General features: G+C 38.9%; 1 protein-coding gene across 1 annotated transcript; it reads right to left on the reverse strand.

Moving 5' to 3' along the window:
- Positions 1-3735: 3735 nt before the first annotated feature.
- Positions 3736-22999, reverse strand: LOC124263340 (organic cation transporter protein-like). The gene is made up of 10 exons (XM_046697918.1): positions 22595-22999; positions 19738-19972; positions 19238-19341; positions 18772-18926; positions 18207-18375; positions 17513-17740; positions 16974-17203; positions 16493-16674; positions 5271-5422; positions 3736-3832 (listed from the first exon to the last, which is right to left on the reverse strand). Exons 1-10 carry the CDS (start codon positions 22741-22743, stop codon positions 3736-3738), a joined length of 1701 nt encoding a protein of 566 aa, XP_046553874.1. The 5' UTR covers positions 22744-22999.
- Positions 23000-25296: the final 2297 nt, after the last annotated feature.

Genomic DNA, 25296 nt, shown 5'->3' on the forward strand with positions numbered 1-25296 from the left:
CTGGCGGATGTTCCCGACAAGAAGCCGCCATTTTGAAAATCGTAAAGTCTGTTAGAATTAATGAGATTATAGTTTGTTTTCATCAAGGTTAGAAAATCAAAACTACTTTCTACTCGTAGTTAAATATGTATTGGAATCATAACCAAAAGGATTTTGCATGACACAACTTATAACATAACGATTTCTTCCACGGAAGCGAGGTGGGGAGTCGAAGTCACAATACTGCGCGATAAATTTCTTGCTACATTCACATGGTTAATGTCCACTCACCAGTATGTAGATACTAGTCAATGTGCGTCTTTATATTTGGTCTTATAATCCTAATTAGTTTATTATCATACTTTTATGCATTTTGAAACTAAATAAAAAGCTGACGATCTGCTGATACTTATAGTGAATTTATAACAGAACTGTAATATCTAGACATTTTATAGTTTGCCAATGTGAATCATAATTCGCACACACACCCTAGTGTATGTTGTCTGTCTCATTACACTTCACGGCGAAAACAATGATTCTGTTGAATGCTACGACAAATGAATAAAAACAAAATGCAAATATTAAAATTAAAACAGATTAAAGTTATAGGAACAATATCACGCCATTACCTTGTTTGAGGAATGTATCCATCAATATCCACAAAACTGTTCCAAATGATGTGTCTTTTAACAGTTTAATATACGAAAAAGTGATAAATCTTTTCAGGTATTGGTGTATAGTCTCATTGGTCACCCAAGATAGCACACCTGGCAACTAATTGCATAATGTCCGCCTTTCTTTGAAAACAGTAATTTAGTTAGCCAATAATGGGCAATCAATCAATGTATTGCCGGTTAATCCTTTGAAAGAAGGACGTTGTTTTTACGCAGACACCGACACGACAGAGTGTATTCAGTATAGATTAGTAAATCTACATACATAAACACTACCTTTTGACAAATCCGCTGTGTAAGATAAAAGTAATTAATCAATCAGCGTGTTATCGGTTAATCCTTTGATCGATGTTTATAATGTTGAATATTTACTCCAGACACAAGAAATGCCAAATGGGAACCTTTGTCGGGTAATCTAAGTGTGTTACCACTAATTATACCTGTTATAAATTCATTAACTGACCATCAAGTGAATGATGACAAATAACATGTGTAGGTTTATACCACCTAACACGGGTTACAACAAGGGAGTATTAATTGCTGTATTGCATGTGAAAACTTATGGGCCGACACTGTTTTGAGAATACAAACAGATTTTGACATGACATGATTAAATATCGACGTAAAAAAACACAGAAATGGGATCAATTTGGATCAGTCATTATACAAATAGGGCCTAACGACACCAATCAATTGTGACAGAAGCATCTATGAAAACAAGTTGTAACTCGGAAACTAGGCAAAGCAGGAGACAAAATTAAATGCCAGTAGATTGTGAGAACATATAGCTTTCATTTTCCACAACAATTGTCACGATTTCAGGTTTATACAAGCCTGTAAACAAGATAATTTACCCCTAAAATGTAGATGAATTCTGCATCGGCCCTCAAAGCTATTCCTCATATGACGTCACAGAGTCGCGCCTCTCTGATTGGTTGAAATTTCGTTCGCGGGTGAGAATTGCGCACTGTTGTCAAAAGGTCGATTTAAGTCAATTAAAGGTCGAAATGAGTAGTTTTAATGACGGGGTTTCATTTATAACGATGCCAGTTAGTGATTTATGTATTTTACCCCTAGGGTTTATGTGACCTTTAAGTCAATGCAATGGAACATTCAAGTGCACTATATACACATTTAATTTGAGCATATGTTGTACATTGGCTTAACAAGTTAATAACCTGTCGTCCTCATTATTAGCAACCACTAAAATGTGGATCGGCTACAAATGGTTATATAATTAGATTTGTTGTGGCATTCCTTAGTCGTGTGTTTAATGTTAGATTTTTCTTTTGAATTAACAAAGTTACATCATGTGTGAACGTTTCATTGTTCTCCAGAGCATGGAGCCAAACTATGAAACAAAGTCTTTGGGAGGGATCTGTTCGAACATTAAAACCTCACTGTTATGAAATCTTTGTAAGTGTTGTGCAATAATGAAATCTTACCACGTCAGCTAAGTTGTCCATTTAAAGATGCGTGACTAACGTGTAGGACTTTCATTAACAGCGTGACATGGCATATGTGAAATGAACAGCTGACAGTAAATGTAATTATATTTCTCAGCCCCTTCTCACCTACATATCATTGAACTATTTGTGGTTTTCAACAATCGACTGTTTGGGCTCCATTGTAGTTCTCTAAAAGTACGATCGCAAAATCAGTTATTCCTCTTCAGAATGGCTAGTAGTATTATATTTTATATCGCGTCGAGATAGCATTTTGTATGAGAAGAAGTTTGTCCTTTGCTTGTTTCATGAGTCTATAAGTGAATACTGGCTGGATACAATGCCTGAACTGGTCGATTGCGTGTTCTTGATCAGGACGCCGCAAAAGGGTTCTTTGTCAAATGAGCTCAAAGTTAGAACATCACATGCAGCATGTGTGGATCCTTATGACGTGTAGCATTCGTGTCATTGTCAGTTTAGTGACAAAAGAAGTAGTCGGAAATACTTCTACTTTGTATCTTTTAAAAGTCTTTTCTGGACAATATTTTGATACTTTTAACTACCTTTACGATTCCAGCGTTCACAAAACACCATTCCTTAAATCTTCAGACATTGTAAAAATACATAGTCACATGTACATTTATTCATTTCCAAGCGTGTGAAATACAGGTAGTAAAGTAAGAATAACATTAGTACAACAACATATTGAGCAAACTCCATCTATCTGGAAAACAGTACAAAAAAGGTAAATGTATATAAATGAACACACGGCTAAACGGTTTGTTGCGAAGAGGTCACCTTCGCTTGACTTTGTTGTTACGTTGATTGATTGTTGTACGTTTGTTGATTAACGTCGACATCAGCAATAACCACCTACTTAATGGCGGCCTGTCACTGGCCGAGTTTAGATGAGAAAAATAGTGAGTGATATTATGAGCATCATCCGTCGCCATGGCGACACCACCGAGCTTGATCATCTGATCCATTAAGGCATCGTCCGGTAAGTACAGGTTATTGGAAACAAATTCTGCTCTGGGGTGCGCAGGGGTCTACACGTTATGGAGCAGTGTGAATCTCGTTAATCCATTCATGTGTCACTAATAAGATGACGAAAAGACAACAAAAATTCGTCTACCTCAAGAGAGTCTGTGTAGCTTTCCTTTCGTAATACGTTGAGAAGCAACTCACTGCTTGAAAAATCTTTGAAAAGTCCTCAAAATACACTTCCTTTTCCTTTATCTTTCTTTACACCTTTGTGAGTGTTAATACTGATTACATACAAAATTATCAGTGGTGACAAGTTTAAAATGCACACGAAGAAGAACATCCAGTATTGACTGAAGTCAGAGGTTATCTTTGTTGAGATTGGTGATTCGCATCCAGGTCTGTGGATTCTGGTATGGGAAGCAACGAAAGACCTTCTTGCTTTTCTGGAAAAAAGCATAGTTCATGGTCAATGCCAGATTTTTATCTATATGAGGTGTATGAACTTTCATGATAGACACGTTTCTGTGATATCACGAAATAGATATACACTTGAGTGAAATGAAATTTTGTGATCTTTGGATATTACTGTGAAATTGCTTGAAGCAGGAAACTTAATTGATTATTGGAACATGACTACTTGTATTTGTGCATTAACAGTCCATCGGAACACTACCATCATGCAAGATACTTATTTGAAAGAATGTAACCAAACCTTTGTCATCTGTAGATCTGAGACGAATGGGTTGTCTGTAAACATAGAAAACATCACCATGTAAATATCAATGGCAGTGATGATTCAGAAGTTCCGATTTTGAAAAATAAAATATTTTTCAACGCTCATTTTCATATAACGTCAATTTATGTTCAGACTTTCAAATCTTAAATGAACATGTATGTGTACTCCTAATCATTCAGTTTCTGCATGAAATTATGTTTGTTTGTTATCATAAGCAATAGCAGTAAAATGTTTAAATGCTTCATTTCGTGGAGATAAATTGTAAAATCAAAGGTGTGCACATATATTAAAATCAAAGGTGTGCCCATGTGTAATTACGAGAACTGGGTGCCTGGTGTTATCTGGGTCACAGATCGCTTCATATGTTCCTGATTACAATCCTTTATGAGCAAAATATCAAAGTACCTATTTCTACCACAAATATAACGCTCATCATCTGTAAAGAAATTGCAAGTGATTGTACAGTAACTATGTGATGGTTAAGTCTTTGTTCATTTCTCTTGCTATGAATCTAGGAACGTGTTTGTTTTGTAGACCTTTGGCCTCAATGGTATCATGAATTATTGTAGACCTTTGTCATCAACAGTATCATGAAGTATTATGGATATATGGCCTCAATGATATCATGAATTGTTGTAGCCCTTTGGTCTCAGTAGTATCATGAATTATTGTAGACCTTTGTCATCAACAGTATCATGAAGTATTATGGATATATGGCCTCAATGATATCATGAATTGTTGTAGCCCTTTGGTCTCAGTAGTATCATGAATTATTGTAGACCTTTGTCATCAACAGTATCATGAAGTATTATGGATATATGGCCTCAATGATATCATGAATTGTTGTAGCCCTTTGGTCTCAGTAGTATCATGAATTATTGTAGACCTTTGTCATCAACAGTATCATGAAGTATTATGGATATATGGCCTCAATGATATCATGAATTGTTGTAGCCCTGTGGTCTCAGTAGTATCATGAATTATTGTAGACCTTTGACATCAACAGTATCATGAAGTATTATGGATATATGGCCTCAGTGATATCATGAATTATTGTAGCCCTTTGTTGTCAACAGTATCATGAATTATTGTAGCCCTTTGGTCTCAGTAGTATCATGAATTACTGTAGAACTTTGGCCGCAACAGTATCATGAATTATTGTAGACCTTTGGTCTAAGTAGTATCATGAATTATTGTAGAACTTTGGCCGCAACTGTATCATGAATTATTGTAGACCTTTGTCCTCAGCAGTATCATGAATTATTGTAGACCTTTGGCTGCAACAGTATCGTGAATTATTGTAGACCTTTGTCATCAGCAGTATCATGAATTATTGTAGACCTTAAAGCTTTGGCTGCAACAGTATCATGAATTATTGTAGACCTTTGGTCTCGGTAGCATCATAGATGAAGAAGTGCCTCTCTTTTTCCTGAACTGCAAGTTTGTTACCTGCCAAAGTTGATTCCGTCCTCGATAGTCTCTGGAAGGTCTCTGTTGAGTGTTTCCGGCAGGAGGAGGGCCAACAGGCCTGCCAGTACGGAGAGACTGCCAAACATCAACAGAGGCAGGGCGCGGCCGAAGTCTCCGCCAACAAACTTGCCCTTTGAATTGAGTACTAATTATTATTAAACTATCGAACCAACAAGAAAATTGAATATCAATACAGACGTTTTTGACGTGTTTATTTCAAGCCAGACTTAGACTCCTTTCACGAGGTCAAGAGTGATCATTATCATTTTATAGTAGGCGACGTTCGTCGATTAAATGTGTTATAATTCAAATGGTTGCACTAATTTGGACCCGTAAAACAAAGATATATGCTTGCCAAACATACCCAGTCTGCTATATACGGTGCTATCATGCCTCCTATCCGGGCCAAGGAACAACTTGCCCCGGTTGCAGAGTGGCGAATGACGGTCGGGAACAATTCCGAGGAGAAGATATACATGATGACAAAACCTGCCGTGGTCCCAAGCTTTCCTATCATAGCCAACAGGACGGTGACCCACTGCAATGCTACAATGCAAACACTTCTTTATTTATAAATGCATATTTCTTTACAGTTAATTTGTCACTGTTTCCTAAATTACGAATGACAATATTACCAAGACCTGTAGCTTCTGTGAACAATATATGGTATAAAAGTCACAGAAGCTGACAAACACTGTATGTGCCCATCACATGGCAGAGCCCCATCTTCAGTGCCAAATATGCCCTGAGAGGCTCGTTAAAATGAATAAGTGTAAGGGTTTGACATAAAGTGGGAGAGTTAAAACGATGTCAACGTACATTGGCCGGCATATAAGATGGTGAATATGTTAAGGATACAAGACACTCCTCCTATTAACATAGAAGTACAGTGCACGATCTTCCTCCCTAGTCTGTTGATCAGTTGAGCAGGAGAAGAAAGGTTCTTTGACAATGAATAAGGGTAGGGATTTGACAGTGAAAGAAGCAAAGTCATGTTTACGTACACTGATCAGCATATAGGATGGTGAAGATGGTAAGGATACAAGACACTCCTCCTATTAACATAGAAGCACAGTGCATGATCTTCCTCCCTAGTCTGTTGAGCAGTAGCAGGACGAGAACACAGGCCGGTAATTCCACCAGCCCTACCAGCAGGAAGTTGAGGTGGAGGCTGCCAGCCCCGAGGTTGTCCGAGTTGAGAGACAGGCCATAGTACACCATGCTGACCACCAACCTTGATGCAAGGATCAAACATACACATGTATTTCATGAGATCCTGATTTCAGTGATCCTTGATTTCTGGATAATATGCCAGTTATGGATAATATGTAAATCTTGGTTATGTCAGTTCAACATAAGGTATCTCTTTCTTTCTTTTTAACCAATTAGTAAATTTATATTAAAATAATAATAATCCTTCATATTTCTCATTTGTTATTCCTGAGAAGATTCCATAAGACATAACTTCGGCGATGCATTACGTGAGTCAGTTTCATCTTTGCTTCATATCAGCTCTGAAGTGGCGTTTTAAAGCTGCAGGATCTCAGTAAAGGGCATTATTTGTAAAGATACAGCAATATGTTTTAGGATATGAACATGAATGAAATAATACCACATTACCAGTTAAAGAATATAATAAGAGTTCGTATACACATGACTGGAGTGGTGAAGAGCTGGAAGAAGTTGCCCTTGGGCTTGTTAGCATCATCAGTTTCCGCCTCTGTTTTCTCCTGCTGTTCGAACAAGTTGTCAGGTAGCTTAACTCTGTTCACGTCCGCTGCGCGGCGTATGATCACTTCCGCTTCCTGATAACGGAACTCGTTCATCAGCCATCTTGGAGATTCGGGAATGAGCCTGTCATGAAGATTAACACTCCTTTTGAGATAAATCAAATACAGCGGCATGAACCAACTCCTAAAGCATTTCACGTATGCAATTGCAAATTCCTGTTTAACATTTGAAAAGAAGAAGGAATCGTGTGGTTTAATTCATATCAAAAGTGTTCGGTTGTGAATACAAGGTAAACTGTTTCATTTATTAGCTGTAGAACAATTCATATGTTCATTTTCCAGACAGACAATAATGTTTCTACATCTCCAAATTTAATAGCTTACATTCAGGGTAGCAATTTGTGGAAGATCAACCCCCTGATCAACTTTTATCATGACATAGTATTTAACACTTACCACCAGTAAATGAGGAAGATGCCGACAGGGACTGCCACGGCTAACTCCAGGGTATGCCAGTCTCGAATGAAGTAGGCAACTCCAGACAATATCGTCATACCAATAGCGAAGAACGCTGCGATCATTATTCCCGTCCAGACACGTTTAGAGGGTCCTACTATCTCCATACCTATCAATGTGATTAAACAAAGTCCATTGTTTCCATTTGTCTTAAGAAATTGTCACCCTTGGTTGTTCCACATGCTTCTTTACGAAATACCCACAACATTGATAATGGTTATGATTGTGGCAGCGACAGGAATAGGGAAGGGAGTTAGCGGTGTAAGTGATGTATGTACTAGCGGTCATTACTGGTGCTAACAATCCTGACAGATCACTCAGTTCAGATCTGCCAGAACACTCAGATCGCAGCTGAAGACTTTATTCTGACAAGCATAGCTCGTATGGTTTGTATGGTTAGAGCATGTTTATGCATGTAGTACAAAGCTAAGGCCTGTTCGCTCTTTATACACAGCCGTGACAACGAATGGGATTTCTTTTAGGAAACGATGCCTAGTCGAACCTGTCAAGAACGTTTAAAAGAATCTGTACTCTCCAACACTGCAGCCTTCTGTGTCAGGTGGGCTGTATTCGTGAACACTCAAGACATTTGGGGGTACCAAAGCAAACCCTGAAATATTGCTCGTCTAGAAAAAAAAGGGTTCTTAAGTCATCAAGTTGAGATGACTTGAAATTCATTGAAGACTTTGAAGACAAGAAATTGCTCGATGACTTAAATGATTAGAGTGACTTCAAAATCCATTTGAAGTACCGAATCATAAGCAGTCATTCCAACACATGGAGAGGTTCCTGTCGTCATTTTTGGAATCAACAATTAGTCCCCCAAACCCCGAGGATTCCAATCAATACTGTAAGTATGTATGGTTACAGTAGTTATGGCAGCGAAGACTTTTGGAAATGTTTTGAGCACGTATATATCAGACATGAAAAATATGGGAAACGACATGTATATGGCTAGTTGACGGTGAGCATGTTTAGCAAATCCTGCAATCAACTGCATTCTTGATTGGACCAAGCATAACCCCGTTAGGTCAGTCAAAATGTAACTCAGACATTCGAACCTATTTCGACAATGGTGAAACTGGTTAACTCCTTTGCTGAGGAACATATGGTATTACTGACGCTTGTGTGTTGGATACTGTAACATCATTCAAGACTCTAGTGTATCTTTAACAGTGGTTAAGGCAATGTTGTAATGTTTTACCCATTACGAAGCAAGTGGTATAGATTCCGGTTGCTGAGGCGCCATTGATGAAGCGGAGGATGACGAACATGACGAAGTTGCTGGACCAGTTCAGGATGATGCCGCCAGCAGTTAGGAGCACAATACACAAATATAGGGCCTTCTTCCGCCCAATTCTGGCAAAGAAGACGACAGAGAGTCGTAATACTCAGTTGATATTGCAAATTGCTATTTTTGAAATCGAAATTGGTCACGATAATGCGTTCAGCACCCAACTTGGACTTATTCTGGAGGTTAATTAATCAGGAGACCTGCAGGCGAGGGGTTAAATGGGACATTAATATCCTAAAACCGACCAGGAAGAAGATCATGACTGTAGTCAAAATACTGCTCGGATTCGTCAAATGTTCAGAAATTAACCATGAAACGAAATCTTTCCCAAGTTCGAGTCTCGGGGTTTTAGGACAACATCTAAGTTCAATATTTTCAACTAAGATAGCTGTATCAGTCGTGGTAAGAGGAAATTAGTCGTATACAAGTTCTTTTGTCGGGAGACCGGGTTCTTTTTGGCCTCGTCAGCATGCTCCAATTATCAGAAATACCAAATACTCCTTTGGGATAGACATTTTAATGACGAAATAGTAACGAGGATTTCGTGGGTCTGAGGCGAAGCAATGTTTAGTAAACACATTCTTCATGTTTCAAAATGATCTATCTTATATTCATTTGGGAACACGTGATTACCATTTCAAGGAATAGTATAGCAGCAGGACTTTATGGGTGATATAAAAGTACACCACAGCAGAGTTCGTTGTACCTTTCCCACTACGTCATAAGCATAAATTTAAAGTCAGAAGTGATTTTACCAAATGTGATAGTGAAGGTCTGTCCCAACTGTCCCAATGGACAATATATTATTTTTAGAAAATATGTACAGTGCATTTAAGTTCATAACCACAGTTCTGCAATGTTAGAACTAACGTATCTTGTTATTTTGTATAAATTGTTTACTTTGTTATCATTGGACTGTTCATTATACGGACTCACTTGTCTCCAATGGCTCCTGATGCAAATGCTCCAAAGAAGCACCCCAACATAAACAGCATCGTAGAATGAGTTGCCAGTATGGCGTCGTCACACACAAAGTTGAACTGAATGAAAGAGTGCGGTCTGTGAACATTGTATCATTAAACTGTTCTGGAGAGTACAAGCATTAAGTTCAGATCAGTGCCACAGTACCAGTTAAAATCGGATTTTTTAATCATTGGGGACTTGCCAATGAAGCCGACCATTCGCAAGTTTAACACTGTTAAAATGTTTGGGCTTTTACATACATTTGAGTATTGTATTAATTTACCCCAACATAAATCATTGCAAATTAACATTTACTTCCATTGAAGCAGTATAACGTAGAAAATGAACATTTACCTCCATTGCAGCAGTGAACTCGAATACTGACTTGTCATACACCCACTTCTTACAGCCGAGGACTGCACGATTGGCGCTAACATTGGTGATATCATAATTGTCAGAGTAGATGTGACAACGATCAAGCTGCTGTTTGCCGTCCCTCATGACGTAGGGGATGGTAGCGTTGATCAGGTTGGCGTGGCTGTCAGACTGTACATAGTAGGTGTCGTTGTCATAGCCGGGGATGGCGCACCTGTAGAACAATACACAGTGTACATAACTTCAGCTTGTGTTCAGCGTCGATTGACAAAGATACACTATGGAGTTAACAATGCCATTAAAGTGAGAGAAATCAGGTAATACACACCAAAGACAACAACCTGTACTTGATATCGTGGTACGGAGTGTAGGAGGATAGGCCTGATGCATTCTGTTTCTCGGTGATAAAAGTTTTGTTTCACCAAAAGGCATCATTCTGAATTGTTGTCCAGTATTGAATGTGACCCTAAACATCCAACCTCTTTTTCAAAACTGTATTGCATAGTTTTAGAAATGGGAAATTTAATATCAGTTTGCAGGATATTAACAATTAATATTTAAACAGAACAATGTAACAAATGAATACAATTTAATGGTAAGAATACCTAACGTGTAAGAAATCTCAGAAATGGTGCTATAACACAATGCTCCTTGTAGAATATATTCAGAATTGCAAGAAATGTAATGTTATGACGTGAATACATATTCAGGTATAAGCTTTAGATATTGACATTGTTTTCATTCATCACTTCGCCTTATTCAATGTAATTAACTTTGCTATGCTGGCATACTCACCTGTGTTCAGGAACTTTGAGGAGAAACACACTGATCATCATCCTGACACCATAGCTGAGTCCAGGGAGACATAGAAGAAAGTAAACCCATTTCTGATAGCGTCCAAACTCCCCCAGGTGCCGCAGAACATCATCGAAGTTGAGTCTCATCTCTGCTGTCTAGCTCGTGTACTCGTCTACTGGGCCTTAAAGGCATCAAATACGACTAACACACACCCATGACAAAGCTTTTTATCTCAGCTTCAAATTTCATTGGTTAGACTGAGAAGCACGCAGAGACATGCCTTGAATGAATACCATTCCAAATATGGACTATAATAAATACACTGCTTGACTTCAAAGACAATACTCATTTAAAATGGCCACAAGTAGGATAAATATAGAATAGACATTACTTAACTAGGACAATTTCATCATCTTAATGTTTGGGGACTGAGTTTGAGTACTGCTATCAGGAAAGCTCCAGCTCTTCACTGATACATTGAAGGAAGTCAGTTAGAACTGTGTTGTTTTCTTATTAAATAAGTGTAATGGAACTTTATCACGCCTACTTATGTCAACCATCGTCGGCCACATGAAGGAAGGACAATACCAATTTGAGAGCATAGCTCTGCTTCATCCCCAGTGGTGATGCTTCTACCATTCATATCCTTCCAAGTGGATGTACTGCATGAAGATTGTGTGGTTCATTTACCCGTACAGTTTATGCTTCTGGAGATCGTTACAACAGAATTAACATAATGAAAAATGCTGCAAATCCTTCTGCACATCAACAAGACATTCTCTTCAGAGCAGGTTCTGTTCTACGACTCCGACAACACCATGGGCATATGTATATAAATGCCGAGTATTCTTGAAAAGGTGAGCGTTTCCTGCCCAGCGGGTGGCACACGTCAAGATTACCATTCACGTCAAGTGTTCACCTGAACATACACGCGAACACATGGTACAACCCAAAAATTGGATTTACAGTGGGAAAGAGTTTGGGCACGATTATCTTAAATTTGAAAATGTTACCACATATCTACCATGAAACAGCCTTGAATGTCGAACCACTGATCAAACACCCTTTTAGCCAGTCATACTGACACGCTTCAAAAGTTATGTAGAAATGACAAGCTGCTCAAAGTGTTGTTACGTTACACAACCATAGCCTGGAGGCTGCTGGAGTATAATGTGACTGCCGATTGTCAGTGATACGGTAAGGGATTATGTGTTAAAACTGAATCTGTTTTACGATTATGTGAATAAAATCTCACGCATGCATTAATATCCAACTGTTTCAGCCAGGTGGTGGCAGATTTCTGTCTGTTGACAACAAGTATGTGTACTGGTAGATGATGGTAAAGGGTAAAGCAAGGAAGAACGTTCAGACTACATGTATACGTGTAAGTCAACTGCACATAGCGATCTTCACACGCCAGCTAATTCTGCGTGTGAAACAATTGCCTGTTTGTGTAAACATCCTCTAACCTTGTACATCTTCATTATTGTGTAAATACCAATCAACCGTTCACACTTTACTCATGAATATATCAGTCGTAAGCCAATGTAGTATAGAGTTACGAAAGGTCGTAAAGTCGAACGCTTTGTAGATAGGGTCCCTGTATAACAGACTAGCAGGATAACAGCCAAGATACGTGCCATGCTGTAGGAACAGACACACATCAATAGTGGACAATTATATACTAGCCACATAAAGAAACTGTGCATTGTCAAAATATTATCCCAGTGGATAAGTACGATAACAATGTAAAAGGTACATACATTGTATAAACTTTAATGGAGGGATGATGAGACCATAACAAGTCGGGAGAATTTCAATTGAAAAGTCAATCACAATGACGTCACGAGTCCACAAGCGGGACAGGGGTCAAACGACCATGTCACAAGCTCAATAACGGGTATGTCCACCATCGGCATTGAGAACGGCAGTGCATCGACGACGCATACAGCCCCCTATCAAACGTGCAAGGAAGGCTTGTGGGATGTCACGCCAGATTCTCTCAAGTTCTGTTGCAAGGTCAAGGACGTTATCTGGCGGATGAGGAAGACGGCGTAGACGTCGATCCATCTCGTCCCAAACATGCTCTATCGGGGAGAGATCCGGTGAATGTGCAGGCCAAGGCAGTAAGTCAACGTTGTGGTGTTGCAAGAAATCCATAGCAACCCTTGCAGTATGAGGGCGCGAAGAATCTGATCCCTGTAGCCTACACCAGTTAAGTTGCCCTGAACAAGCACCAAAGGAGTTGTTTGGCGTGCTGTTATTCCACCCCAAATCATCACGGAACCACCACCAAAGCGATTCCTCTCCAAGACACAGGCCTGTGCATAACGTTCTCCCACGCGTCTATAGGCACGTTGACGTCCATCACTATGGGAAATGTTAAACCTGGACTCATCTGTAAAAAACAACATTTCTCCACCAAAACAAGGGTCTGCGGACATGATTTCGGCACCACATTCGGCGAGCTTGTCGATGACGTTGTGTCAGGATAGGCCGTATGGCTGGACGTCGTGGTCTGATCCCGTGATGACGTAAACGTTGTCGAACTGTGTTGGGGTGGATACGGTGAAGTCCTGGGATGGTTCGGGCAGTCATCACTGCAGTCTGAAACCTGTGGCGAAGATGGGTCACCCTTATCCATCTGTCCTGTCTTGGCGTTGTTACACGTGGACGTCCAGAACGTGGCCGATCGATGACGTCATTTGTGTTCTGGTAGCGTCTCACCAGTGCAGAAATGGTGTTCCGGTGGCAGTGGAAATGTGCAGCCACTTGTCGTTGAGACATTCCCCCCACGGACCATCCCAATGGCCTCATGACGTTGTGCAGACGTGAGCCTTGGCATGCTATGCGTTTCAATAGCCGTTTAAGTTTTTGAACGATCGCAAGGGCAGGGGTTGAGCTTTCCAAAGTGACATTATTGTGTGGCATTCATTTGCTCTGTTTCTCTTTCCCGGAATGCACGTGCAACAACGTATTGCACGTCTCAAGGACGAACCCACTAACGTCACGGAACGTGGCACGTGCATGCATGTTGGATACATGTCACTAATCTCTGAATTTAAATCCTTATGTGTCTACACAGGTTTGATAAATTTAGATTTTAAATTTTTTGTATGCACAGTTTTTCAGTACTTCTAACTGTTATTTCAATACCAGCAAAATGACGTTCTTAGCTTTATTCTGCGCGTTGGATGTTTCACATTCCTGCCAATATATCTGTAGATATTCTTAGATGTGTAACAAAAGTTTAGTACAATTGTCATGTGTTTGGTACGATTACCTTTTGTCTGTGTTTAGACAGACTACGATTGTCTTTATGCCATTGTCTCAGTATAATTACTATTTTAAGGAAAGGTACATATGTTATATACTGTATATTACACTTTCCGGATGTCATTGTCTATTCATTGTTTCGGCCGTGTGAGCTGTGTCAATGTGCACCTGTCAGAGGGGTACATATGTACACTGTACGTGATCCTTGTGTGCTGGCAATTAGGTGCCTGACTCTGAGAGTGCGGGTTCGAATCCCGGAAGGGACAAACCTAACAAAAGTACTAGGATCTGTACATTACAGAGAAAGTGTAAATTGAAATATAACATGTGTTACATCTGACCACTTTCTAAAAAACATTATGTATTCATGTTTTAGGAACGTTAATAAGGAACCAATAATGCTTCTAAATTGGCTACGTAATACATGACAGACCTCTGACCAGGGCCTAGATTTTCGAAGCTCTCTTAGCTCTAAGATAGTCGTAAGTGCCATACATTAACATTACCTTACGACTATCTTAGCGCTAAGAGAGCTTCGAAAATCTAGGCCCAGGTCATGAAGTAGTGATATATTCTTCATTAAAATGACAAAAGATATATTTTTGACAAATACGGCGTTCCACATTAACTTGCTACACATCGATAAACTATTTCAGCTGTTTAATTTCAAATTAAACTAATGACAACACCATAGTACAGAGTAAATACGATGATAGCAGGCAATTCTTTTTTGTAATGTCTTCAGAATGATGAACAAGGCGTATCTGATGTAATATTATTTTTAATCTCGCATCGTGATACAGAACATGCAAGTGCGTCATACAGGGCAAACCATGTTAGGATACCACATGCGGCAAGGAAGAGAATGGTTACTTTTACACTCAAGAAAACTTATGTGAGAACAGTCGTTTAAAAGTTCGTAAACTAAACTTCCTTTCCATATCTTTCATATTGACAATAGTGCTCACATACAAAGCATAAGTGAGGTTGACTTAAAAAATGCACATTAAGACAAACATCAAATATTGGCTTGATCCAGTGGTTGTCTGTTTTGAGTTGGGTGATTCACATCCAAGTCTGTGGAATCAGGTATTGCAAGCAGAGAAAGTCCTTGTTGCCCTTCTGAAAGGTAAAATACCACACGTGTTTAATATTGGTTATGGTTGCCGCTCAGTATCAACATCGAGAGTTTAATCTTTCATCGTATTGTTCTTCCACCCAAGAGTTGTTCAGCTTGACCTGATCAAGTGAATACTAATGATCTTCGTGTTGCGTCGACCGTGTCACAACTCTGGTTGGGTCTATTATTGTGACCTGATCAAGGGGCATTGCGTGCCTTCACAAGTGTTCAGCCTTTGTCAGCTGATTGTCAACACGTCCGAACAGCCGAGACAAGGTCGCCGTTTGACATATCAGTGTCGAGAAATCGCCAGCAATGTACTAACTTTCTTTAAAAAAGAAAGCTACAGATGGTTTAATGTTTCCTATTCGGGCTTTTAGGCAGCGAGCAGCAGCAGCAACTGGAGTTTCCAGTGCAACCCTGGGCCGAATAGAACTGGGTGGAGAGAGTGATAGCGAGAGTGAATCGGACTGTGAAAGTAATCGGATTGTGACGTACCGTTTAAAGTTAGTAAACCAAACTAGATAGCATATGACTGTAAAAACAATTTAATTAAAACATGAAATGATTGTTTTTTCAGAATTGTTGTTTTCCGGGACAAGTTCTGTAACGAATCCATGTATGTATGTTTCGCACGAACGCAACCATAACAACATCCTCTGCTCCCCTATTTAATGAAGTTAACTCGACCAGATATTTTGTTGAAAATGTCTTCATTTGACCTCCAAACTTGATTCCGTCCTCGATGGTCCGGAATGTTGAGTGTTTCCGGTAGGAGTAGCTCAGGTCAAGCTGAACAACATCAGCCAACAAACTTGCCCTTTGAAATGAGTATTCTCAAAAGTATGGTATTGAAATGCGTTCATATTCATATTTTTTGTTCGTCCGTACTGTTCATCTAAAATATGAGTATGTACTCTAGTTTAGACACTCGACGTAGATCTATGCTCATGTTGTTGATCACTGGATGGCGTGGTCCCAACTCTATCATTTACAGACCGCCGCCATATAGCTGGAATCTTGCCCAGTGCGGCGTTAAACAACAAACCAACCAACTAGTAACTCGATCATGAGCGAAATTTAATACATATTTTTACGTGGATAGCAGATATCTGTTTTCAAAACATACCCAGTCTGCTATATACGGTGCTATCATGCCTCCCAGTCGGGCCAAGGAGGAACTTGCTCCGGCTGCAGAGTGGCGAATGACGGTTGGGAAGAGTTCTGAGGAGAAGATGTAGATGATAGCAAAGCCTGCTGCTGCCCCAAGCTTTCCGATCATAGCGAGCAGAACTGTGACCCACTGTAATGCTGCAATGCAACACTCTTCCTATACAGCATATGTTATACTTGGGATTACACTTTCTTAGTAATACACACACCAATACACATTTCTCGTTTACTTGGTGACACAATTAAGTTCCAGACATGAACTATGGTGAGGAAGAATAATCCAAGCATATGATAAGGATCTTCAGGACATACTCCTCGAATAACAAAGGACAGAATAAGGCTCGGTGTTCAATGCTAAAATAGGAGAAGAAGCGTTCCTTGACAATGAATAAGGGTAAGGGTTTGACAGAGAAAGAAGCAAAGTCATGTTTACGTACACTGGTCAGCATATAGGATGGTGAAGATGGTAAGGATACAAGACACTCCTCCTAGCAACATAGAACCACAGTGCAAGATCTTCCTCCCCAGTCTGTTGAGCAGTAGCAGGACAAGAGCACAGGCCGGCAATTCCACCAGCCCCACCAGCAGGAAGTTGAGGTGGAGGCTGCCTGCCCCAAGGTTGTCCGAGTTGAGGGACAGGCCATAGTACACCATGCTGACCACCATCCTTGATGAAAGGTTCAAACATACATTTCATAGTTCCCTACTTAAAGTATACTTCTGTTAATGCCAGTTCCAACTGAAGGTATCTCGTTCCTGTTCACCTACCAACATTTGTATATTAGCATAACCATTAACGCGAACTTAAATATGAACGCCACTCAATATTTCCCTTTTGATTTTCCAGAGAAGATGTGTTTGAAATGGAAAGGACAACAGAAGCACAATAACTGCACAATGGCTGTAAAATGTATTATTTGTAATGAAAGAGCAGTAGTATTATAATATGAAAATGAATTCCACAATGCCACGTTACCAGTTAAAGAATATAATAAGAGTTCGTATACACATGACTGTGGTGGTGAAGAGCTGAAAGAAGCTGCCCTTGGGCGTGTCAATAGTTTCGTCTTCTGCCTTCTCTGGTTGTTCAAAGAAATTGTCAGGTAGCTTTACTTTGTTCACATTCGCTGCACGGCGTATGATCACTTCCGCTTCCTGATAACGGGACTCGTTCATCAGCCATCTTGGAGATTCAGGAATGAGCCTGCAATAAAGATCAATACTTTTTTATAGAAAATCAAATACGGAACATGATCCGACCCTTCATGTGTCCAACTGCAAACTCTCGTTTAGCATATGAAAGGAAGAAAGAATCATCTGGTTCATTTATAGAACGGAACAGTGAATACAAGGTATACATTTATTGGCTGTAGGAAATTTATATATTCATTCTTTTCGGGAGACGATCCAATTTCTACAAGATTTCCACAGAATTTCATCTATAATAAGATTGGCTGATTTGCAGAATCGAATCGTTGTGATATATTGAACACTAGGAAATGTATTTCAATTCACACACTGGCTAAATAACAACCATCTGTATATTTCAATGCAAACGTTGTTTCTGTATACGGTGTCTTATGTATCACGAATTGGATATATTTAGTTTAGAAGTTGTTGCAAACTCAACCTTTGCTGATACAACTATCAGCATAATATTCAGCACTGACCACCAGTATACGAGGAAGATGCCCACAGGGACCGCCATGGCTAGCTCCAGGGTATGCCAGTCTCGGATGAAGTAGGCAACTCCCGACAGGATCGTCATACCAAGGGCAAAGAATACTGGGATAAATACCCCCGTAAAGACACGCTTCGAGGGACCTACCACCTCCATACCTATAAATGTAGTGAAACAAATTTGAGTTTGGCATTTCAAAATCTTTCTTAGCAAAATATCAATACTATTACTTGTTCCACATTTAATTCATATTTCGACGACATAAGTAACATATCTTTTGTATTGATACCATTTGGCTGTCATTTTTTATGCTGAAAGCATACGCGGCAGTGATAGGTAATGTTGGGGCATTGCTATATGAAATATTACTGGTTGGTGTCGTTAAATCGGATTAATAAAGATTGTAATGGCAATCTTAAGTAGGTTTTTAGCATTCCTGGAAGGAATCGAAGATACAGCCAAGCTGGTACACTGGTAACTTTTGTAACCGGACACGCCATTACAGAGTCAAGCGTATGAGTCTATTCAGATAATTTGATCACTTTATCATTTACCAATTACGAAAGAGGTGGAATAGACCCCGGTTGATGAGGCACCGTTGATAAAGCGGAGGATGACGAACATGACGAAGTTGCTGGACCAGTTCAGGATGATGCCGCCAGCAGTTAGGAGCACAATACACAGATATAGAGCCTTCTTCCGACCGAGTCTAGCAAACCGCAAAGAAATGTGATACTTGCACTGAGTCTGATTGATGCACCAAATTTCAATATTTCCTTCTTTAAGGATTGTGGACATCATGTGATTGTTTGAGAAAAGTAGAATAGTTTCATATTAAGAGACCTGAGAACTAAGATGTGGACAAGAAACGTGGCTTCGTGAGCAACATTAATATGTACAAATAGACGATATATCAGAATTGCAAATCCTATTTTCGGAAACACACACACACACGATTTATATGTTTACAACTTTATTGAAAATGTTCATCATTTTGGACTAAAGATTTTATGGACTCACTTGTCTCCAAGGGTTCCAGCAGCAAAAGCCCCAAAGAAGCATCCAAACATGTAGATCATCTTACAATGAGTTGCGAGTATGGCGTCGTCACACACAAAACTAAACTGAATGAAGTGAGTGAGAGAGTTTAGTTTTACGCCGCATTCACCAATATTCTAGCGGTCTGTAAATAATCGAGTCTGGACCAGACATTCCAGTGACCAAAAGCATGAACATCGATCTATGCAATTGGGATACGATGACATGTGTCAACCAAGTCAGCAAGCCTAACCACCCGATCTCGTTAGTCGCCTCTTACAACAAGCATGGGTTACTGAAAATCAATTCTAACCGGATCTTCACGGGTCAAAACGGAACGGAACAGTGACAATTTCAAAGCATCATCAATAAATGTGAGTCAAGGCAGATCAGTTTAATCATGTTAAATGATTTTTGAAAAATATACTTTTAAGAGTTGCATAAAAGGCTCATAATTTGTGGCTTAGAACATGAACGTTTACCTCCATTGAAGCAGTGAACTCGAACACTGACTTGTCATACACCCACTTCTTACAGCCGAGGACTGCACGATTGGCGCTAACATTGGTGATATCATAATTGTCAGAGTAGATGTGACAACGATCAAGCTGCTGTTTGCCGTCCCTCATGATGTAGGGGATGGTAGCGTTGATAAGGTGGGCGTGGCTGTCAGACTGGACATCGTAGGTGTCGTTGTCATAGCCGGGAATGGCGCACCTGTAGTACATGATCACAATGCATAGTGTCTACATTTAACCTCTGTTCAGCGTCGTTTCTTATTGAAACACCATGGAGATACGAATGTCATTAAACCCAAAGATACTAGACAACACAAACCAAAGGCAGTTGGACGTTTACAAGGATTTAACAGTTTAAGAAGTTTTGAGATCTGAATCTTGATCTTGAACCGAGATATAAATTTCTCTATCAGTCTCATCGTCTCTGGCGGTCTCTGAACACAGTCCGCTGATGTTTAACAAATCAAATGATCAGAATCATAGTGGTTGTCATACAAAGTGTCTTGAAGAATAACTCCTGTCTCCTGTGCAGCAAGTAAAGTTCTTTTGCCACCGGTGTTGTTTGCTCAAAGCATATCGGGACCGTGGAACTGGACATAAAATTCAACCTGTTTATTAGTTTAGCACAGACTAAGTGCACTATCTGTCTCATACATGTATTTGGGGCGATGGTGATATATTTTCGGGGCGGTGGGGTAGGCTAGGGGTCAAAGCGTTCGCTCGTCACGCCGAAGACCCTAGTTCAATTCCCTATCTGGGTACAACGTGTGAACCCCATTTCTGGTGTCCCCCGCCGCGATTTTGTTGGATTATTGCTAATAGCGGCGCAAAGCTCTCTCACACTCATATTTAGTTCATAGCATGTTTGGTTAAAAAGATCTAGCGGGGCGGTAGGGTAGCCCAGTAGTTAACATTTGCGCTCGTCACCCCGAAGAGCCGGGTTCGATTTTCCACATGGCTACAATAACGTTGTAAGATATGTCTAAAAGCTTCGTAAAACCTAACACACGCACTGATTCAAGTTCAGTTGCAGTAGACATGGGTACGCTGCTTGTTGAGTGGACAATGTAGTTATAAGAAATAGTTTCTATAAGATCAATTATGTTTCAAGACATACTACAGCCCTTTGGTAGGTATTTTGATTCGAAATTCGAATTATAAATGCTGTTATAATACTAATTTCTTCAAGTTGTATAAAACATCATATTTAAAAAAAACAGCACAAGTTGCATAAATACCTCCGATGTAATTGAGTGACTATACATTCAAGTACAACATTAACATGGTGATACCATTTAACAAACATTTCAAGGCCATTGAATTAAACTTCCTGTTGGCCAACACACATTTATATGGTGATATTATTTAGCATACATTTCAAGGCCATTGAATTAAACTTGCTGTTGACCAACACACACAAATATGGTGATAATATTTAACATACATTTCAAGGCCATTGAATTAAACTTGCTGTTGGCCAACACACATTAATATGGTGATAATATTTAACATACATTTCAAGGCCATTGAATTAAACTTGCTGTTGGCCAACACACATTAATATGGTGATACTATTTAGCATACATTTCAAGGCCATTGAATTAAACTTGCTGTTGGCCAACACACATTAATATGGTGATACTATTTTATATACATTTCAAGGCCATTGAATTAAACTTGCTGTTGGCCAACACACATTAATATGGTGATACTATTTAGCATACATTTCAAGGCCATTGAATTAAACTTGCTGTTGGCCAACACACATTAATATGGTGATACTATTTAACATACATTTCAAGGCCATTGAATTAAACTTGCTGTTGGCCAACACACATTAATATGGTGATACTATTTAGCATACATTTCAAGGCCATTGAATTAAACTTGCTGTTGGCCAACACACATTAATATGGTGATACTATTTAACATACATTTCAAGGCCATTGAATTAAACTTGCTGTTGGCCAACACACATTAATATGGTGATACTATTTAGCATACATTTCAAGGCCATTGAATTAAACTTGCTGTTGGCCAACACACATTAATATGGTGATACTATTTAGCATACATTTCAAGGCCATTGAATTAAACTTGCTGTTGGCCAACACACATTAATATGGTGATACTATTTAGCATACATTTCAAGGCCATTGAATTAAACTTGCTGTTGGCCAACACACATTAATATGGTGATACTATTTAGCATACATTTCAAGGCCATTGAATTAAACTTGCTGTTGGCCAACACACATTAATATGGTGATACTTATTTAACATACATTTCAAGGCCATTGAATTAAACTTGCTGTTGGCCAACACACACATTAATATGGTGATACTATTTAACATACATTTCAAGGCCATTGAATTAAACTTGCTGTTGGCCAACACACATTAATATGGTGATACTATTTAGCATACATTTCAAGGCCATTGAATTAAACTTGTTGTTGGCCATACACACATTAATATGGTGATACATATTTAACATACATTTCAAGGCCATTGAATTAAACTTGCTGTTGGCCAACACACATTAATATGGTGATACTATTTAGCATACATTTCAAGGCCATTGAATTAAACTTGCTGTTGGCCAACACACATTAATATGGTGATACTATTTAACATACATTTCAAGGCCATTGAATTAAACTTGCTGTTGGCCAACACACATTAATATGGTGATACTATTTAACATACATTTCAAGGCCATTGAATTAAACTTGCTGTTGGCCAACACACATTAATATGGTGATACTATTTAGCATACATTTCAAGGCCATTGAATTAAACTTGCTGTTTGCCAACACACCTGTGTTCTGGAACGTTGAGAAGAAACACACTGATCATCATCCTGACACCATAGCTGAGTCCAGGCAGACAGAGAAGAAAACACATCCATTTCTGATAGCGTCCAAACTCCCCCAGGTGCCGCAGTACATCATCAAAGTTGAGTCTCATCTTCTTTATCTTGAATCCCGCTTCGCCTTTCCACAGTTACTCTATCCACTGCATTTCGCGGATAAATAAAAGAGATTGTTTCGTACTATGGCCTTCTTTTATGGCCACCCGTGTATCAACACTACTGACTGGTTGGTATTAATGACCGATAAGCTCAATGTTTGTATTAAAAGACTTTACCATGTAACTATCTGAGTCCCTGGCCAAACTTCGAAAATCCGGAGATTAAATATGACGCATCGAGTAAGAAATAACGTCCCGCCGTGGCCCAGCATGTGATTTCAACGTACATAATATGTATAAATGACAATCACGGAGAGACATGCTTTGAATGTATCTCGATCCAAATAGGGGTCATAAATACGATTACACTATTACTCGTGCGAAAGGGCCACAGATTGGTAATTAGGATGTGAGGGCACACACATTCACGATCCTCAGTCATCTCACAAGTATGGGTTAATGAAGATCACTTTTAACCCGGATCTTCAGGGGTCGAGTTGACTATTGAAAAGTTGAAGTCATATCCCTTGTCTGGCTTGTGGAGTGTTTTTTCTCTCTCGTGTTTCATTCTGAATATTTATGCATAGATTTTAATGTGAAAACAACGAGTCGTGTCTGTTGAGTTGCTGAAGATCTGTTCCAAGCCGGATCTTCATGGGTCGCGTTGACTATTGAAAAGTTGAACTCATACCTCTTGTCTGTCTTGTGGAGTGTTCTTTTCTCTCCTTTTCACATTCTGAATCTTTTTTTTTTCAATATTTTTTACAGGCAAACATTATAGGATCACACCAGAAGGCAGCAGACAGCACATTGTGATTCATCTGAGGTACATGATATGTAAACATGTACACAGTATTATAAGTTAATATATATCTGTCCTAACAACAAGTGTAACGTTGACCAGAAATTAATTTGTTTTTGTTCATTATCATTTGATAAATGGAGACATTTGGTAGCATCATAATATTTAATTACTTCTTTTTGAATAAAATTGATATTAGGCAACAGCACATTTAAATATATATTTTTTGTTTAGAAGGATGATGACATTTATAGGATTATTATTTTAACCTTTAATTCCAAGCAAACCCTTTTCAAACGTAAATCTTTCTGATAGTTGAACAGTATGAAGCCATTGTGTTACTTCATTCCATAGTTTCTTTACATCCTCACATTTCCAAAAGACAGACAGACCGACAGACAGACAGACAGACTTTCTGTCTGTCTGTCATTTCCAAAAGAGGTGATCAGTAGTTTCTAGATTTTTTTTATGAGGGAGCAAAGTGGTATGTATTTTATCTTATAAAGAAAAAAATTTGAAGGTAAACTGCTGTGGATAATCCTGTATTGTAACCACCTTATTTCAGTACTTTAGTACATTTGTTTGGAATAATGTTATAAATCATCCATTCTATGTCAGTGCAACATCTGTCTAAAACACGTTTCCATTTGGAATAGCATGGTCGCATGATGAAGGATGAGTTCAAAAGAGTATCATAGAAATGTTTATTTCCCGCAGAATTATTTAATGATTGGTAATTAAAGGGAAGGATGGGATTTTCGTGGGGTTTGTGCGCGTATGATCTTATTGTTGCTTTGATTCCTTCAAAAGTTAGAAAATTGGTGTGTATTTGATATTTTTTTTCGAAAATTCTTCGAATGATAATAACCTACCATCCGCATGTATAATAAGCTACCTTCCGCATGTATAATAAGCTACCTTCCGCATGTATATTATCGTTAACAAAAACTACACCTTTAGTCTTCCAGTTTTCATAAACTATCGGTTTGTCATCAATAGTTATGTTGGAATTCTGAATCTTTATGCATAGATTTTAATGAGAAAACAACCAGTCGTGTCTGTTTTATATCTTGCTTTCTAATTCAGTGGAAGTGAATTGGCATTTTGATTATCATTGAATGATGTCTGGTCATCGCTATACCTGAAGCTTCAGCTTAACGTCTAGGTCAGTTCATATGCATGAAGAAACAGATCAGTTACATAGGAATATCTACTTCATGACTAAATGTCTCATCACCAAATATCATTTGGATGTTTAAATGAGGAAGTCAAATATTGCACATATTGTTTTCTCATATGATGTTTACGATATTTCAAAAACCTTGTATGAAATGCGAGAAATACAGGAAAAACAACGACTGTTCAATACAAAACAAATATATTTGCGTAAATCACCCATACACACAATCATATTACTTAAATGGGAATCGTCAAAAAATTAGAATGTTTCACAACATTAATTAAAAAACACCAAGGACAGACATAGTGTAAAAATATACAAATGTTTGGCTCAAAGCTGTATCTAACAAACATAAGCATGGGTAGTTAGGTCCCGGTAGTTATTGTGTGTGACGAGGCATACTGCGTGACACGATGACCTGACTGTGTCGATCGTTGCTGGTAGGGCCTCTTCTTTAGACTTCTATTTGACCACAATATATCTCGAATATTGTTGATATTCATACGCTCAATTAGTTAAATGGTGTGAAAACAGAAAATCAATAGTGGATTATAAACATAATTGTATC

This window comes from Haliotis rubra, unplaced genomic scaffold (assembly GCF_003918875.1).
Source record: "Haliotis rubra isolate DU_JTF1 unplaced genomic scaffold, ASM391887v1 Scf88, whole genome shotgun sequence".
NCBI lineage: Eukaryota > Metazoa > Mollusca > Gastropoda > Lepetellida > Haliotidae > Haliotis > Haliotis rubra.